At 42.1% G+C, this 19,558-nt stretch overlaps 1 protein-coding gene across 1 annotated transcript; it reads right to left on the bottom strand.

Moving 5' to 3' along the window:
• Positions 1-1,305: 1,305 nt before the first annotated feature.
• Positions 1,306-6,324, bottom strand: LOC133015127 (protein TUNAR-like). Its single transcript, XM_061082262.1, has 2 exons — positions 6,289-6,324; positions 1,306-1,491 (listed from the first exon to the last, which is right to left on the bottom strand). Exons 1-2 carry the CDS (start codon positions 6,322-6,324, stop codon positions 1,306-1,308), a joined length of 222 nt encoding a protein of 73 aa, XP_060938245.1.
• Between the last annotated feature and the right edge of the window lie 13,234 nt (positions 6,325-19,558).

Genomic DNA, 19,558 nt, shown 5'->3' with positions numbered 1-19,558 from the left:
TGGTTTTGTTGTTTAAAGACAAAAGCAGGGTGGGTTATAAAATTACCAATTATTGATCTCTCATCAATAAAAACAATACGACATTGGTATTGAATTACATGTATGTACAACAAGTGAACTCCTTCACAAAGTAGTAATAACCTGATACGTTTATACATTGTGGAAATAGCCATTTCCTCATGTTTTAAGGCAAACAGTTATTGTGCACGAGTCTAAGAATTAGTGACGCAAAAACTGAGGATCAATGGCTGAGCAATGCAAACTATCTGAAGCTCTCACGTTCAATAAACTCTCTGTACATCTACGGGTGGATGGTTCAGTGTTTAAATTAGTGTTGATAAACTCATGCAGCCTGGAATATATGATAGAACTCAATATTATAATAGTATTACTTTTTTTATCTGAGCCTCCTGAGAAGAGGCTTGACCTATATGTTAAAATAATTTTCTCACACACGGATGCATCTTATCTCAGCGGCTGTGATCCTTGAAGACTAGAAGGATGCATTGAAAAATTAATAATATAAGATAATCAAGCCATTGTGTGTTGAATCTATTCTTCCTCTATTTAATGTCAAGCACAAAGTCAAGTGTGTCCATTAACAGGCACATTTTAGCACTTAACACTAACACAATGCCCCCCTCTCGTTTCAGTTAATGAAACATCTGAGTGTCGTGTGAATGTGAGCAAATGTTCAGGTGCTGCAAATATCTGAAAAAAACACCCTCCATCGTTGTTCCTTCCCAAAAATGTACAAACAAACAAAAAATCAAGCTGAATATCGACCATATAATAATATGTTTATTTAAATTGTGTGTAACTGAATGTATGCTGTGTTCTACCGAGAGGATTCTTTGAGGAGAAATAATAAACAACAAATAATATACTTGTGTTTTTCACTTTCTCTGTACATCTTCACCTTTAATCCCAATCAGCGATGGATTGAGATGGTGAGAACGTCTGAAAAATATTCTCTAAAAGTGTCCAATCTCTCTCTGTGCCGTCTTTCATGTGTCCGTCAAGGTAGAAGCTGCATCTTGTTTCTTTAACGTCTCTCAGTGGCTTCATGCATTTATGTACAAGTCAAACGTGTCCAGATATTCTGGATAATCCAATCTGTAAAAGGAAGAGGAACAGACCAGCGTCCCAAAGTCTGAGTTGCTGAAAGTGATGCAGGGTTGACTCCATATAGTGATCACACAGACTTAGATCCAGTCCATCACATGGGAACAAGGGCATCGTCCTTCCTCCTCCCATCCTCATCCCAGTACAGGTGGACATGCTGCAGCAACAAGAGTTCATGACCTACAAGGTGGTGTAGATGTAGACAAAGATGATGACCACCAGGTTGAGGATGGTCCCAATGATGCCCAACATGGCCAAGATGGACTCCTCCTTGCCTTCCTTGTCTTGGATTCCCCTTTCCTCATCACTGTAGACAGTATTTACCATTTTCCTTGGAAAAGTCTGCAGTTTTCGTCTCAGACGAATCTGGAGCGGGCAGATAGGAGAGAGAAAAAAAATCCATGTGTTAGTAACTGGTTAGTATGGTTGTTGCACAGCGGGTGGTGGCGAGCGATAATGTCAATGTTATCTGTTGGTGAGATGATTGGAGAAGCAGTAAAGTGATTAAGAAATTTTTGTTTTCTTTTTTAATCTTCCTAATGTGTGTTTCAAGGAAATAATGAGAAAGTTAATTGAATTACAACTTGGTGGAGAGAGAGCTGCATATTAATGTCAGATTATCAAGACTGAGACCAAATCTGTTTGAGGAAGAAAATAAAATATGTGGGAAAGTGGCTTATTTGCAGATTTAACAGTCAAAGCCTGGGAGGGTTAAAAAAACAGAGGATGTGTTTTTCCTGAGTTTTGTGTGTGAAAGAAAGAAAAGGTGATTGACTGGACAGAGGATCTACGACAGTTGTCCAATAACCAGCACAACACACACACACACCACAACTACTGTACTGCTGCTGTCTGCGTGTTACACTGCTGTAGATACACACCTCTGTAAAAACATGTTTTACTCAAGGCTATGTGAAAGATTTTCCATAAAAAATAAATGACTTTGCACCGGTCAATGCCTGTGTTTGAATTCCACCAAGCTTAAATTGTTTCATTTGTGTGAAATGCAAAACCTAACTGGTCGATTCCAGCAGTTTAGGATTATTATACAGATGCAACACTTTGCATATATTCTATTCACGTGAAGTCAAGTCAGGTTATCTATTTAGTGAGAACTTGATATAGCTGCAGTTATTAGTTCTCCCTGATCTTGTCTCGTGCCCCCTGGGCGAGAACATAGAGGCGAGAGCTTCTGCTGTGTGTGCACGTGAACACGGCCCCTGGCTGGGAGAAGGATATCAGAGGACATTTAGGGTAAAAACATGGTGTAAATGACGTCATGTTTTGTGGACGCTAACACTTCACCCACCCCCCTATCAGCATAGCGTTGAGTAGATAATGAGTGAAAGCACTTTACAGTTGTTAAAAGCAGAACGATGGATAAAATTGGGAGAAATTGCAATGATTGAATTTCAATATATGCAAGAGAAAAACTGTGTAATCAGTTTATAATACTGTCAAATTTCATAGAGACCAAAAGACAGGTGATGTTTGACTGGATTCTAAATCTGTAAAGAGATTTTTTTATTCCTACAAATTGAAGGCTGAACCATGAACCGCTTTTGGGTCACTGAATAATTTAGGTAGGTGCTATAATACTCACAGTTTTGTTTTCATTGCTCTTTGTCTGTCTGTTAGCAGGATAACTCAAAAAGTACAGCAGTGTGGGGGTAAGCTCCAGGGAAAAGGCAGAACTTTTGGTGCAGATCCGGATTAAAGGAGACTTTCAGTGACCTTTGTTTCTTTTTTGCATTGAGAGCTAAGGAGTTTTTGACATTTTTATGACTTGCGCCCAATATTTATGACAAAGTTAAGGTTAGGGATTAGGGATGGATTTTGTTGCAGATCTGTAGGAATAGGATCTCAAACATGTATATGCAATATGGTGATAAAACAGCATTGGTGGATGGACGTGCTCTTTGAGTTTCTCATAGAACAATCAAGGATACATTTTAGATGAATTTAGACACGAATTCAGACACGTCTCCACATAAACATTTATTCTGAAAGTTTGGAACACATGAAAGCTACCATTCCATGCTTCATTTATTTTTTAAGGTACAATGACTATGTTATTACTATTTTGCTGCAATACACAGAACATTTACTATCATTGATTCCAGAGTGATATGATGGACATCAGATGTGTGTGTGTGTGTGTGTGTGTGTTGACTTGTGTAGCCCGGGGTAGGGCATTAGAAACTAGCTGTATGTTTTCAGCCCGTAGGCGCAGCAGTTTGTGCAAGTTGGCGTCAAAACACCTCCCAGGAGAATTTTTTTCCTTTTGTGGGTCACTGGTTCACTAGCAACAGTGAAGCATGTAAACTAATGCAGTGTAAATGAATAAATAAACCTGAAATGTTTCTTGTAGATGTAGAAAACGTACCTTCCCAACTTCACAGAGTTGTTTACTGCAGTTAACCTTAATACCCACATTGTTAAGGCTCATTTACAGGCGGACTTTGATTTCATTCAAGTGTATTAAACCTTTTGGCCAATATCTGCCCAAGTCTAGATTTTTATGTCACCATTGGAGCACTTTCCTTTTTTTTGACTGACCATGTTCTTAGAGGGAAAAGGTCTTTGCCGAAATCATTATATACCAGGATTCAGCTAAGTTACAAAGAAAAACTATTATGGCACCAAATTCCACGCACTTATAGATTTCAATTCCATAAATATACCAGTTATAGTCCATCAAGATTGACTCATTATTCTCTGGGGAAACAGTGAAAATGTTGAAAATCCAGGATCTGTCCCTGACACATATCTCCACCAAATTTTAATGGGATCCTCCTTGACCCCTCCCTCATTGTTCCACCAAGTTTTCACAAAATTTGTCCTGTAGTTTTTGTGTAATCTTGTTCACAAACAAACAAACAAATGGAGACGGGTGAAACTGTAACCTTTTTTGCAAAGGTGAATAAGAAAAAGTGATGAACACAACAATAATTCAGTTATATAAGTACATTCGAATTGAGGTCAGTGCTGCTGAGGAAATGTCAGATTTAATAAGTCAAAATTGAAGCCACTTACATAAGGGCCATCATGGTTTTTGTGTTCATGGATTAACCTATGAGTTGATGTAAAGGGCTTTCATACTGTAAAAGTCAAAGGCCTTTTTGCTCGGGCCGCTTTATGAGGCCATGAGCATCAAAATAACTGTCCTCTCTAAAGGCTAACATCCCACACAGTCACCCTGAATTACAGCGATGTCCAATCATCGACATGCATTGTGCTCCCGACGTACATAAAAACCCCATCAGGCTGCTGCTCCTCCTCTGATCTGTGACAATGGGCTTTGATTGCCTCTCCTGGGGTTCACCATAAACAGGGCTTTCCTCAACCTGAATGCCGATGTTTGTGAGGCGCGCTGGATGTGCCCTCATGCATGAAGACGCCTACTCTCTGCTGATACACACAAGTCCTCCTCGGCAAAAGAAAAAAAACAAGTGGGGGAAATTGTGCCTGGGGGTTGTTGGTGATGGAGATGGTGGTGGAGTCCAGGATCTGCCAAAACCTGAGGAGGTGGGGAGACGCTGGAGCGCAGCCGTACGTCACACACACAAAGAACAACCTTCTGGACGTCCTCCAACGCCAACGTGTCCAGGTTCCAACAGAGAACGTTCTCCTTCAAGTGACGTACCAAAAAACGTTAACTACCCGTCAGGACTTCATCAGTGTGTGATGGCAGGACGGGATCACACATAATCCAGGGGAAAGTTGTGGATTATCGTGACACAAGAGATTATCAATCCAGCCAAGATACAGTACAGCTTCCTCCGCTCCACCTCTTATTGATTAGCCATTTGACTCATTCTAATGTGAAGAGGATTTAGTTATCTCAGCATCGATTCCTCTTGTCACTCAAGAGCTCCTTTTCACACTCTTTTAACTTTTTTTCCCCTCTAGGTGACACACGTAGCTTCTCGGGATCAACAATCCCTCGGTCTGTCCCGAAAAATGAACAGCATCTCCTCAGGGAGGCTAGCTCACACCTGGTTCTTCCTTCTCGTACAGCGACAGCCAGGAGCGGTTTTAAGAGCATACAGACAGAGAACGGGACAGAAGAGTGGGGGGGCATATACCTGGGACAACAAATCCTTGCTACACCTAACGGAAGCTTACATCCTCAGATCAGACCAGTGGAGAGTAAAAGCTTTTGCCACTTGAATAATCCCGAGCATGTCAAACGACTCCAGATGCTAACAGCGTCTGACAGGCAGTGTCGCTTTTGGCATTGTTTTTAGAAAATGGAATTAAAGCAGGCGGCTCGCCATCCTCCGGAGAGATGTACACACACAAATACACACAGGGACAAGTTGACGCCCATCAATCACTAACACAAACAAAGACACACGTAAAGAATCTGACTGATAATGCATACAAGTGTATCAGAGAGGAAGAAGAGGAGGGAAAGATGAAGAGACGTGCGTTGGTGAAATCTGATGAAATTAATAATGAGCGTGACCCATTTTCCAAAAACCTGTGCTCATTGTTCTGCGCTGGAGAGGAAGGCGACAGATCTATTTTGGATTGAACGTGAACTGTGCTTGCAGGAAAACATTTTTATTATTCAACAGGAAAAACTGCTTAATATCGCACTAAAAAGTTCACGTGCAGGTATTGACGTAGCTTTTAAATCTGATGGAGAAGACAGGTTTCACGTTTTGTCTTACTTTCGGATGAATATGATGTAGAACAGAAATTCAAAAACATGAATTCAAACTTCCTTTATAACTTCTATTCATTTGAGCTCACTACCGGGAAAACTACTGTCGGAGTGCAGGATCTCTTCAGAACCCAAATGTACCGAATTATACGTTTCATATACAAAAAGCTGGAGAGATGCTGCTATGTAAGATGCTTTTTAAACTTGTTAATGACATGCGTGAGCAGCAAGTCCCACAGGAGCGTGAGGACATGATTCCTGGACAAATAGCCAGCAGCAGCAGCAGCAGAAGCAGAAGCGAGTATTATCTGTCAGAGTGAAGCAGTTGAAGTGCCTCCGCTGCCTCAATCAAGGATTCATACAAATACAACTGAGCCTGGAAATATCCCACATTTATAAAACATATAATACGACTCATGATCAATTTACAGCTTAGTAGAAGTGTTTGTTGACAACTGTGCACATGGTGATGAGTTCAGCTCTGGACCTACCTTGCAAAGCATCAGGAAAAGCATAGCATCGGACATGCTGGGGGGGGACGCCTCTCTGGAGTGCACAGGCGTCCCTGGCAACTAAGGTGAAAGTAGACCCCTCTCATCCTTCGGCCGTGGCGGAGAGCAGGGTCCGGGGAGGGCTGACTCGTCTTCCAGGCGCTCAGAATGTAGGGCTCTCGTTGGATGTGGTACCCCGCGGCGCTCCGGTGTCTCCTCCCTGAATTTCATCTCACCACAGTGGCCAAGTTCTCGCTGCCATCACTCTCCCCCCCCCCCCCCCCTCCTCAGCCTCTCCTCCTCTCGCCGCTTCTCTCCTCTTTCTCCTCTGTGTGTTTTGTTTGCCTTCCCCACCTCTGCTGCCTCTCTGCTGTCCTCCCCTCCGTCTCCTTCTTCTCGTCTGTGTGGAGGGATGATGTCAAGTTGAAGAATGGAGTCAGTTGATGGGCAGATGGGGGTGGGCGGGTAACAAAGCACTTTCAAATGAATATTTGCATCGTCCGTTGTCTCACAAGAAGCTTTCAGAGAGAGAGCAAGAGATTTCAGTCTTATCTCTGCTGCCAAGACGACCTATCAACCCTTATGAGAGGGGCTGACCCCTGCTATCAAACTTTTTTACGGCTCAGCAGCGTAAATCTTGTTTGATGGTGACGTCTCGTTGTATAAATGTTTTATAATGACATTTTAAAAAAGGAAAAAGAAGAGAAAACCCCTTCTGAAATGGTGGAAGCCCCTGCTCGCTCTGGAGGTAGTGGAGCCTTACACAGCTTTGCTTGCGCTCCAGTGGCTGAGCGTGAGTGTCCCGAACTACCTGAGCAGAGCGAGGATGCTGGACGTCTGACGTAGAGTGAGAGACAGAGAGAGAGAGAGAGGGAGAGAGAGAGGGAGGTGCTGTAGAGGAACACGTCGCCTCACACTGATACTGTTGTGGCTGTGTTTGCTCCACAGGCAAAGAGGTATCCCCTGCTCTCTCTCTCTCTCTCTCTCTCTCTCTCTCTCTCTCTCTCTCTCTCTCTCTCTCTCTCTCTCTCTCTTTCTCTCTCTCTCTCTCTCTCTCCCGTACATATTAATGCAGCCGCGGTTGCCTGGCAACCAACTCCGTGGAGTCACACAGAGCCTGATGACAAGAAGCATTTGTGACAGGAGCTGGGTTCACGGGCGAGGGTCTCCTCCTCCCATCTGCTTTTTAAGGGGGATTTGTGTGTGTGTTGATAGAAAATATGCCAAGCTGAGCAGCCATTGGTCGATCTGTGTTTGTAAACCTGTGAGTGTGACACTGTGTGTGTTTAGTGTTAATGGAAGTGTGAGAGAGTTGGGGTGTGCATCAAGTTGACTGCTCATATAAAGAATTCATACAGAACTGAGTTTTAATGTTTTATGAATAACACCAGATAGATATTGAACAAATGTTTTTTGTAACATGAGGAAATTTTCAGGGAAAACAAAACGTTTGTCAACTAAAATCCGATAAATGGCGTTACTGTACAGGAGCAAGGCGCCTAACAGTACTGACCTTTGAGGCTGCAAAAAGCCAGAGTCGTACAGGGAGGAAGTCATTGTGGCTTATTACCTTATGATTTGTAGACAGTTAGGAGACATATTGTACAAATGCACCTTTTACTGAAATCACTTATTATCCCGTTAGCAGTGAGCTAACTTTTGCTGATCGTTAGTTTTAGTATCTATCTATCTGCACCACACATCCTTTTTGGGTGGTTTATTTCCCCACTTCAATATTTTTTATTGAATGGAATTGTTTAATACCCTGCACATGCATTCTTTATATCCAATTAAGGCACTGCTAACTTTTTTTATTGTAATAATGTTATTTTATAATGGTGTCATCATGATGTAATTTATGTGTTGATAAATGATTGTTTAATCATTATGAACTGTAGATTGTGTCTGCAATCTTATTGGTTTCAGATAAAATACAAAATAACACCACTTTTCATTGGGATGATGTCATTATGATCATGAATTGTTTTCAATCAACTTCAAGTAGTGAGTAAATTCCTATAAGACGCAGAGATACATAAAAAATCGAGTCTTGAACTATGCGTGATGTTTTTCTGAATTCTTTGTGAATTCTTCATGATGTTAACATATGACCGAGAATATTTTTGTAATCAATATAAGCCTTAAATTCTCTCGGGCTCTTTTAGTTTTGGAGATAACTTTTGAAAATGTGTGTTTTATTCACACAAACCAACACTGGCTTTCTGTGTTTATCAGCATTATTGAAGAGGTGCTAACACTTAGGTTCAACAAAAACATAAAGTTTAAAGTGCAAGTAACTGTGTGTGTCACCTTTTACACTCAATTCACAAACCTACTGTGTTTCCTCATCATGTCCATTCACGTGCACAGAAACGTCCTTATCTCGCCTTCGGACATGCGACTCATCAGTGTCAGCACATCATAGATACACTGATCAAACCCTGCTGAATAACCTTCTAGGACATGTTTTACTGTGCAACCCGACACCGAGACAACAAACGTATCTGGAGTCAACCGTCCCGTCTGGTCCCGTCTCCCCGATCCCATTTTCTCACTTCACCTCCACCAGAGGGAAGGACACGAGCGCTCAGTGTTTAACCTGTGAGCTGAGACACGTATCGCTGTCTGTTGGAAGAAGAGACTCACCCAGGCCACATATTTCACTCATTTAAAGAAATGGACGGTTACACCACTTGAATATTTATACCTTTTCTTCAATTCATAATCGTGCCGCTGGCTCACTGCAAGATGTATCTTTCCAATAAGAATGAATGTTGCATTTTTCTATGTTTCATTATGACTTTTGGGCTTCCAGACTGTTCATCACCACAAAAAGAGATGACCTTTGTTTCAATGTTTTCCATTTGTCCCCTGCCCCTTACTTGCACTGCTTCTATGAGAAAAGCAAATAGCAACTGTAAATACAGAAATCTAGTTGATGTTGAAGTTATTGTGAAGCGCATGTTATTAAATAAATAGGTTTTTTAGAGAGAGATTCTCCGTTATAACAATATTTAATTATGTGGATGGGTTCGACAGCTAACGTAAATGTTTAGAATGTGAAACAGCTGCCAACAAATCGGATTAGGCTTGATGTTGCTTTGCACGTGAAATGAACCGGAATGGATCGCAATAAAAATGGAAATTTAAAGGAAACGTTCACCACCAAACTGAAACCGCTGGTGTGCATAATTTTATTGCAGACTGCCATCCCTCTCTGCCAAAAGATTTACTAAGTCAGACTGTCGCCGCCTACACAGGCATTTGTTACAATTAATGAAGGTGTCGGATGAATTTGTTCTTGTCGTCTTGAAACAAAACGGAGTTTTTCCGTGATTATCCTTTGTCTCAACTCAGTTCTCATTCAAACTAGGCTGATCGGCTTCAGCACAGGTTCATAAAAACATTTTCGAGCAATGTGTTTGTTAACTCCTTATACTGATGAAAACAATGAACTATACCTTTCTTTAAGGAATAATGTACTTTATTTATTTATATTTATTTATTTATTTTGGCCCACGTTCCCTCCACTAACATGGAGGACGTAAGGTTTTCGACATAAACTGCAGCCAGCCACCAGGGGGCTATCAAGATGATTCGGCTTCACCTTTGGGGAGCTGTCATGTCATCTTTGCTTAAGTTATATATATAGTATAATTAGAATTGTGGAGCTGTTTTCCATACGTACCTATGATTCTGTCTCTGACAGGAGAAGCAGACAACCGCTATTTAAGGAAAATGCTCTGACAAACTGATCGTACAACAAAGTTCTCTCTCAGATACAAAAGATAAAGTAAGCAACTAGCTAGTGAAGCATTAGCTAATGGACCAGACTATTTACTCAGTAGTTGGTGGGGACCAAAGCAGAGGTAAAACAAGGCATGAATATTGTTCTTAAATTGTCTGTGTGGACACAAATGTATGATGCACCATATCATCTGGATGTATAAAAAGTAAACTATCCACAACTTTACAAGACAGTCTCGCTGTTATGTTTACAGCTTGTTTTAAAAGTGGGAAAATAACAATAAGAACTATATCTTTTTCTAGGGCAGGAGGGTCGGGGTCTCATTCAAAATACATCACAGTCAACGCTGCGTTTTCCCAGTGTCCTTGGAAACACAACCGCCAAGTTTGAAATCAATCAGATGAGCGGTTGTCAAGAAAAACAAAAGACAGACAGAAAAACAGAGGTTTATGGATTTATTAGAAGGATAAACATGAACTAGATCTTGCAGGAAAACACACACCGCACACACCAAGAAGTGAAATTGGCCGAGGGTTAAACAGAAATATCTTTCATGTAAAGTAAGCTGAAAAGCGCGCTGAGCGGGTGTCAGATTTCCAACTAATAAAGCCTTGAGTTGACTTTAATTAATTTCACTGGGTAATCTCGCATACACTTCATGAGGCAGAGCTGAGGACACAAAGGCCTTTTAGCAAACTGGTGTGAGAGAATATCTCAACCACACAAACTCCAGGTATTAGGGTTTTAGATTCAAGGGTACAGCTTATGGAATCCGAGGGTCTTAAAAATCCAAATTAGCGTAGACGTAAAAAACAACTAATAACTCTGCCTTTCTTCTTTAAATCTGCTCTGTTTAGTGGGTTTATATTTGCTTATTCGAACCCGAGCTTTCTAATTTGTCCTTCAGAGGACGCCACATCATTCGTTATTGAGAGGCCAGAAAGTTGCGCCCTATACGCGAACAAACTCTTCCAACAAATGACCGCACTCGAAAAAGCGCATGACCAGGCCTCTGCGCTTCAGGTGATTTCAGAAGAAATACATGAAAAGGTTTGATACGTTAAATCTTTCTGTACTGAAGTCAGAAAAACCTTGAAGACACATCAAACGCTGAGAAGTGCAACAGAAGTGTTGGCCGGTCTTGAAGGAAACCTGTTGAGAAATCTCTGCAACACTTCACGTCTCCGCACGAGCTTTCTACCTCTTTTGTGCAGGGAAGAGAGAGACTGAATGTTAAGGGGGATCCTAAGAGTGGTTGAACGAGGCTGAGGAGTGAGGCGGTGTCATGACTGCCATTAATCCTAATTAGCAGGGAACATGACAGCAGCATATGGGTGTCCTCCAGTCAGGGAGCCAGACGGCTGCTCGGCCCAATCCTGTTCCCGCCGCTAATGGAGATGCCGAGACAAGGGGGAAATAAAATAATTCAAACTTTGAAAGATGTTTTACTCCTTAATTCTCTTTGGGATAGATGGATGGGTCGTAAGCGGAGGCCGGACAAAGTAAAAGCATTCCTGTTGATCATGTCGTAATGGTGACCTCAAATTGGTGCAGTGTGTGGACCAGAGAAGGTAAAATAACAAGGACGGACATGAAAGATTGATTTTAAAGTTTTCTGATGTGTTTTTTTTTTGTATCTGCTCCAGTAGCTTTAAAAATTGATAGAATGACAAAAAAGCTCGGTCTATAGGAAAAAAGGGGAAATCACTCAGAAATAGTTCTACTAATGCTTTTAGGCTTGATTGGTCGAAGCCCGATATAAGACTTGGCTTCCCATCGGCATTTTCATTCAATTATTTCATTGTGGAGTTTTGTAATCAAATAAGATGCTATATATTCACTAGGAGTCTGATTTGACCCATGGTTCAAGATGTTTCTTCCACGTAGGACTTTAAATTGGACGGAGAATTATATATTCCATTTAAAATAATGGATGGAGGATAGATTAATGCACATACTGCAATTAGGAATTTAATATTTCAAAATCAATCCAAAGGTAATGGTTTATCTGGACGGCTACCACAGACTTAGTTTATGAAGCTCATAACTGTGTTTTCAAACTTCATTTTGTTGTGACAGATGTGTTATCGAGGGAGACATGACAGGTACTCATGTAGGCTGAACGACGGTGGTGTTGTAAATATGTACATTTTTCTCAACATTATGTTTAGAAGCAGAAGTGTTTGACTGTCCTTCTCTCTCTTTCTCTAAAGGCCAGCCCGATATATCCTTGCAGCCTAATCTCAGATTCTACTACTTACATCAAAAGCCTGTCAGCCCGAGCACATGAAAGCCTGTTTTCTTAAAGCTGCTCGTCCTCCGACTGGAACGCTCAACCCAGATTCCATTTCTCTACCGCCCCTCCAATGTTTCCACGGAGGAGGAGATGAGCGTACCCCCGCACCCTGAGATGTCCACGGGTCAGCACAATTTCCGCGTATTTCAGATCTCTTCAAATGTATGTGTTTCCCCTTAGTAAACAATAAAGTGTGAACTTGTGCAGCATAAACAAAACCTCAATCGTCAATCGAGCTGAAGCGGGGGATGGATACAAAAAAAGACGCGCGGCAATCAGCTTTGATGCTCAGCAACTTCGAGATTACCGTCAACTTTCCAAGTCAGTTATGGCGGCCGTCTTTGTTCGCCGGCGGGCATACGACGCTTCGACTCTCTGACTTCAGTAGCTACAGTAAACAACATCTGGCTTTGTGGGGTGTTTTCATGACATTTACTCATCTCTGAAATATAGTGCCTACACTGACACAATGTAAATTGATGCAGACTGTTTGTGTAAACAGCTTCCTGAATCTCCAGTGCGTGTTTGTCCGTGAAATGACTGGATGAAGAGGTGATTGTATCTAAGGCGAGGGAATGTCACATTGCCAGTAGCTCCAGGTAGGAAATGAAATTAATTGGTTTCATCATTTCTGAAACGGTTGATTGATAGAAGAAAAACAAAAGAACAAAGCAGCAGTTTGAGTTTCTTAGTTTTGAGAGATTCTCCGAGAGCGCGCTGTCTTCTGAGGCTCTGATGGAACAACAGAAGGTGCAGTAATAAATCATGTGATGCATACAAAAGCATCATAACAGCTCTGGGGATATTCAATATTGAGATTCTACTGTCTGAACGAGGATGTCGACAACAGTCTGCTTCTCGTTTCAGATCAATGTCTGAAAAACATCGGTCTTATTTGCAAGTGGATTTCTCTCTAACTCCGTCTTCACCATCATCGTTTCGCTTTGAGTCCGCTAGCGCACAGCTCGATAACACATCTCGCATATAGAAATGCCATAACAAAAATACCTCCCTGAGAAAATTAGCCTTAAGCTGTTAACAAAAAACGATAATAAGCGAGAACAGAGCACAATTAGGACGACTAAGAAGCCCCCTCTGCATCAAATGATTATTTCTCCCTCCATCTTCGATAAGTAGGCTAAGTAGGACACTGTGGAGCTGAGAAATAGATCATTATCTGGATATCTGCCGTGTTGAGAAATGATTCTGGCAATTCAAACATGTCTTTTATGTTTGGTCCTCTGGGTAGTGACAATGTGATGTTCATCCTCTGCACCATCTTTTTATACACCCTGGAAAAAAAAACCCTGTCTGTAATCAGTTCCACTCGCAATACATCCTCCTTTCATTTATTTTCTGTTTCAGCACATAAATAGGAGCGTTTGTTATTGTATCGACAGCGATTTAACCGTTGAAAAGCACACAGAGGTTTTAAAAAGGGCTTGTTGATACATCTGTCTTTCCTGAAACGGTTGCAAGCCCCATCTGCCAAGTCCGTCTGACAAATGATCCATTTGGTGGGAGACATTAACATATTGAACACGGGGGATATCGAGCCAGGGGGATTACGGCAACAGAGTCCTGGATGGATCCGATCCGGCGGTATTAAAAATGAAATAAGAAATCTCACGGCCTCGCGTCAGGCTGCTCTGTTCAGCTCCGCTTACTGCAGGTGATTTAGGAGGTTTAACAATAGCACTGATCCTGCAGGAAGATAAGTCTCCCTCACTCTGACCATCACTCCCACTCATTTCTCTCTTTTTCACACTCGCGCACAAAATGAACAAGCGCTTCACACTCAGACATGAGAGATTATCGGTCGCACCTTTGGACGGATTTCATGCTGAGGTCTTATTTTTTATTGATACCTTGGTAGGAGCTCAGCAACCAGCCGCTGGTTGTGTGGGGAGTCAGAGGTGTTAGACCTGTGCTTGATAAATGATTCAACCCCACAATGGATCTTTGCCACTTGCACAGAGAGAAATTAGCCTTTGTTTTAGGTTTGAAGTTACATTTTCATAACTTCTCAGTTTTTCAGTTTCATTCATTAATCAACCAAGGTATTCATAAGAAAATGCTTTATCTCAGTTGTGAACAAACAAGAGGAAATCAGCTGCACTGGAACAATCTTAGTACAACTACTTTAAGTACTTAAAGTATCATGATGGTGATACTGGAAATGGTCCTAAGGTTGAGTGTGAAACGAAGAACACTACTAACCCTCAATAGTTGCCATCTTGGCAACGTGGTGGAACAGGAAGGACCAGATATTTTCACAATTTCTGAGGACACATAATGGAGCAGATGGCAGCATAATTCCATGTCCAAGTCAGATGCTCCTGATATATTCAACAACTTTTCCTGCAAGTCTCCCAGAAAATTGTCTGGTGGAAAACTGACAGCAAAAAAAAAAACTAAAAGAATACACAGATCTCAGCCTGAAAAAAGAGGGGCCAGACACGTATAGGAGACGCCGATGAAGATGTAAACTTGGAAAGAGATGCGAGAGCTTTCGGCGTGTCGGGCCGACACCTGTGTAAACAAAAACACATGATTTCTGCAGTGGAATGTTTCTGTCACGTCCTGCCTCCTGCGTGTTCCTGTTGTTGTGAACACGTCTGACCCGTATCTCCTGCTGTGAAAGATAAACGCTGGGAAATGAGCTCACGTCTAGAAGCTTCCATGCTGCCGAGAAAAATGTCTCCAATAATTTAGAATGAAAACTATAATTAGAACTTTATGTAAAATGTCAGATGCAAATTTATGAATTTCAAGAAAAATCGTAGTCCTGAAAAGGATGATACACATGTGACTTGTCCTGCTCTTCACGTTAACGGTGGAGAGATTGAGTAACTCCAGAGCTGCACATGGATCCAATCATGTGTGTTTCTGGAACATGAGGGATCGGGGGTTTCAGAGCTGAGCTGTAGCCTTGTTGAATGGGCCGACTCCACCTTTAACTGATGTGACATCATGATTCACTCTGTAACTCAGTTTGACCTCTTTGTTTTATCACGTCCATTTAATAATGAGGACAATGGGATGTTGATCTGGACACTTATTCATTCTCTTCCCCCCTTAGAGGACCGGTCTTCCCAGTCTTCCCCCCCAAGCTCTCTAGATACTGGGCCCAGTAGGAAATGATAAATCCGCAGTGACTGCTGAAAACCCTCTTATTTCACTATCTTTACGAGGAGGGGGTGAAAAAAAGGGGGAATCGCTGGCCGCTCAGTGGAAACAGGCAGATATGGAACATGTCATTTTTTCCTGAGACGATAAACTTGTTTAACTCAACTGTACTTGACACTGCGCTGAAAATATGCATGAGTTAGCATGCATTATTGAAACGGGCGTTCAGGCAGCCCTCACCCGCCATAAGGGGAGGGGCCCTCTGTGTTAATCTTACAGACGTTCCCCTGCTGCTGACTGTGCATGTATCAAACGTTAGAAGTCTTATTTTATAATTATTTCCAGCATTTGCATATTTTACTGAAGACTTCAGAAGACGGGAGGAGTTGTGACACCCTCTCGCTTTGATTCCGAGTATATCTGAGCATATATTAAAGAGAATGTGAATAAAGCGACACACTCATCTCTTTGTGAATGTCAACAAGGAGGGAGGGGGGTTGATTGGCCAAAAATCTGCACAATTTGAGGGAATGAACTTTTTCATTTAAAGGAAAACAGAAAAAATAGATGCCTATTACCTCTAATGTTGCACCAGTCGACTGATGTGATTGGAGGAATGATGTCTTCTTTCTCATCTCACTCACAACAGGAAATGGATCGTGTTAATTGAGATGCAGATTCCTGAGGGTTGGCATCTCGAAATCTACAAACAACCACTTTTGAAATATCTATGGCAGGGTCATGCATTAAATATAGCACAGAAATTGCTCCCTACATCTCTCTCTCTCTCTCTCCCCATCTTCAGTTCTTGACGCTCCCACCTCTTTATGCAGAAGAGATTACATCAGCACATTGGAGAATTTATTAGGATCCGTGGGAAAGTTTTGACTGTCAAAGTAATCCCCCATAATTTCATAAAACCACTGAAGGGAATGTTGATCTGTTTTCTGCCTCCACTTTGATTAATATCCCACATAAATTTAAATGGGAACAACATATTTCTGTGTCTGCTTTAAGTATTCGTAAATTGCAGCTGTTATGGATTGCAAACCGTGTTTTTCTTTTTTTTTGTCACCCCACAGGCAGACAAGTTGAAACTCTGAATTGCAAACGTTGTGATTTGTGAGGATCTGACACTTTATCATCCCCACGTGTGTTCATCAGTCTGTCCACAGCTCCCTCGGAAAACTGACAAACCTCCGGCGGATTCGTGAGAAAGCCCCTAATAAGTGTTTATCTGAATTGCCATTGTCGCCCCTCGTTAGTCGTCATTACAGTCAGCGACCGGCCCAGTGTCGGCGGATCTTTATTTCTCGTGGAGCCACAGCGCAGGCCCTCGCGTTGCCCCGGAGCAAGTCCAGGGAGAGAAGCGCACGTCAATAACAGTAAGCCAATTAAAATCACTCTTCATTTAAGCTGTGATCTCTATTGATTCGCCTTTCAATTCTCATCCATCACACCGGCAGACTGCCTTGAAGGGTCGGAGGGAGAGACTGTCTGGCTGACTCAGTGTCTCGCACGAAACCACCTGCAGCTTTTCAGAAAGACCGAGCCCGGTTACACAAGCTGTTCTGAAGACTAAACAAAACCCGCAGCCTTCGACGGAGAAAGCTCGAGGATTTGATTGTGTTGCAAAGCCACAGAGAGAACAAGGAGCTGAAATGTCGACTGAATACCAAAACAAAAGACACAGTAAATATAAATCTGGAGATGACCGTACAGCATATTATGGGTGATTATGGTGGAAACTTCTGCTGATAAACTTTCCAAAACTAATCACTGCAAGTTTCAAGATCATAATAGGAGCTTTAAAGTGTAGAATCCGTACAATTAGGCCTTTTTCAGACATGAAAATGACCAGAAAATTGGGTCTGAACGGCACGAGATCTTCTGGGACAGGTGCATTCATAACAGAACATTCAGGCGAGGGGGGGCGCCTGAGCAGAGCATTCATTAGGCAGGACATCACCAGGGCTGGTTCACCAAAAAGCTATCTAATCTCCTTGCCTTTACCAAGTGGACATTATTAATCTGCATCTTCTACATGATGGCATCTGTTTTTTCATTTCTGGTTTTTGTATTCGTCAAACTTCAACTCACCAACTCGCTCGCTGTGACATTTTCATGCTGTATTCTCACATGGGCTCACTGGGACATCCTCCAGACACCTGCCCCTTTGGAAAGTTTCAGGAGAAACACCCGAGATCAGTGTGTGTCTGAAAGCAGCAGGGAGATATTCAGAGTAAAGACAGTGGTTTACTTTGCACCGGGTTTCATCACCAAGGTAAACTATGCTGCTCACCAAACCTGCTCCAGATCAGGATTAATCTCAGAGTTCAACATGAATAAAACCACCAGCTACTGACCAATCAGTCTTCTGGAAAGCAACAACATCACCGTTCCTATAAGATCCCACAGAGCTCAGTGTGTGGATCATGGGAGGAAGGCAGCAGAGTTCAGACACCATCAGAACCCTTTCGTCTTTCATAGATTATTTTTCTATGATACAGATTCTCGTCGGAGGGAACCACTAATCTGTCTGCTGAAAAATGTGTATATTATATAATTGCGATCTATTAACAGCCCAGTGACACTGGCTCGTTGACACATACCCTGAACAAATGTGGCCTCCTGGGAGCTGCCACCAGGGTCTGATGTGACGCCGCCCTCCACCCCCTCCATTAAGGGGTGACCCTCATAATTGCAGCTCCTCAGCAGGAGTGCACTGCTTTGTAGGCCGGCCCCCTAACCGCTACCACCCTACGACCAAAACCAATTGAAGCACAAAGGTCTTGTACATGCATAAACTTCTTAGAATGAGTCTATTACATTTATTTTTAATTTGCTTCCAAGTCTTTTTGAGGTTTATATTTGCCAGCTGCCTCCTCCAGCAGCAGCTGAAACTGTTGCTTGTAGCCTGGATTATGTATTTAACTCTTTTCTTTTCCATTTTCATTGTTTGTCCTCGGATGAGAAATATACTGTTGAAAATATGCTGCTCAGCTGCCAGAAGAATTGTCCATGTCGGTGATTGGTCATATGCTGTAAACACCAAACGGTTTAAGTGAACACACTCATGAAGAGATGAGGAAACCCTGGTCCAGTTTACACCCACCATCCTGGGGCTGGGACTTGTGTTTGTTAGGCTCAGTGAAGCCTCATGATGAATAGATATCCTGTATTTGTTGGAATAGCTTTTTAGTTCAGGACATACAGACTGTAAATAAAGATGGACGACAAGTCTTCACTTCCTTCTGTTGTTCAAAAATCAAGCGAAAAAATATTGTGGATATGAAATTCCACCATCCTGCACTCTTGAACTCCCTAAAATAACACAAAATCAAATTTAGAAAAAGTATTAAAAGTGTTAATTTGTTTGTCCTATCTACTAACATGGATGAGGCAGGGTTTATGCACAATACTGCCTCCAGCCACAAGGGGGATTTGGCTGTACTTATAAATAGTAAGGTACTTAGGAAATAGTTGGTCAATACCTCCGACAACTGGTAGAAATTAACTTCCAAAAACAATTAACGTGATTTCTTCTCTTTTACAAAGGTTCTGTGTCTCTATAGCAAGGTTTTTCTATTTCCAACTTTTCTCTTGAAAGATAATAGTCCTGTCATTTCAGCATTTGATCAGTTAACGCTACTCTCACAGTCCTCTTACTTTCAACCAATCATCAACAGATCCAGGATTTTTTTTCTCAGTTCTCAGTACCCATATCAGAGTCCAGTCTTTTCTTCACTCTGTCCATGACCTCCGCTGACATGGGTTCAAAACGAGTTTCTTCAGCGGCGTCAAAAGTCCGTCACAAACAATCTGCCGGACGATCAGCTGCGTGTGAAGGTCGGATAGAACCCGAGCACTGGCCCAGAGGCAAGGCTTTCGCTTCTCTTTCTTCCCTTTTCCTCCTCCTGACTCCATCTCGCTCGCTGCTCAGGAGGCAGAGGGGGTCAAGCAGCAGCGCGAGGGGCAGGCGGGGCGGCGACTTGACATGAATTGTAAATGAGTGAATAAAAGTGCGGATGCGAGCGTCCGTCCGCAGAGCACCGCTTCAGCCCTTTTTGCTTACTTTGATTTAATACTGTCTTGTA

This window comes from Limanda limanda, chromosome 12, assembly GCF_963576545.1.
Source record: "Limanda limanda chromosome 12, fLimLim1.1, whole genome shotgun sequence".
NCBI classification, from domain to species: Eukaryota; Metazoa; Chordata; class Actinopteri; order Pleuronectiformes; family Pleuronectidae; genus Limanda; species Limanda limanda.
Note: the sequence above shows the minus strand (reverse complement) of the source record. Positions and strands in the feature narration are given on the sequence as shown.

Bases quoted from the DNA above. Each gene is read 5' to 3' on its own strand.
- LOC133015127 (XM_061082262.1), bottom strand. From the start codon at position 6,324: ATGTCCGATGCTATGCTTTTCCTGATGCTTTGCAAG. The intron at 1,492-6,288 runs GTAGGTCCAGAG...TGCCCGCTCCAG, and splicing joins TTTTCCTGATGCTTTGCAAG to ATTCGTCTGAGACGAAAACT.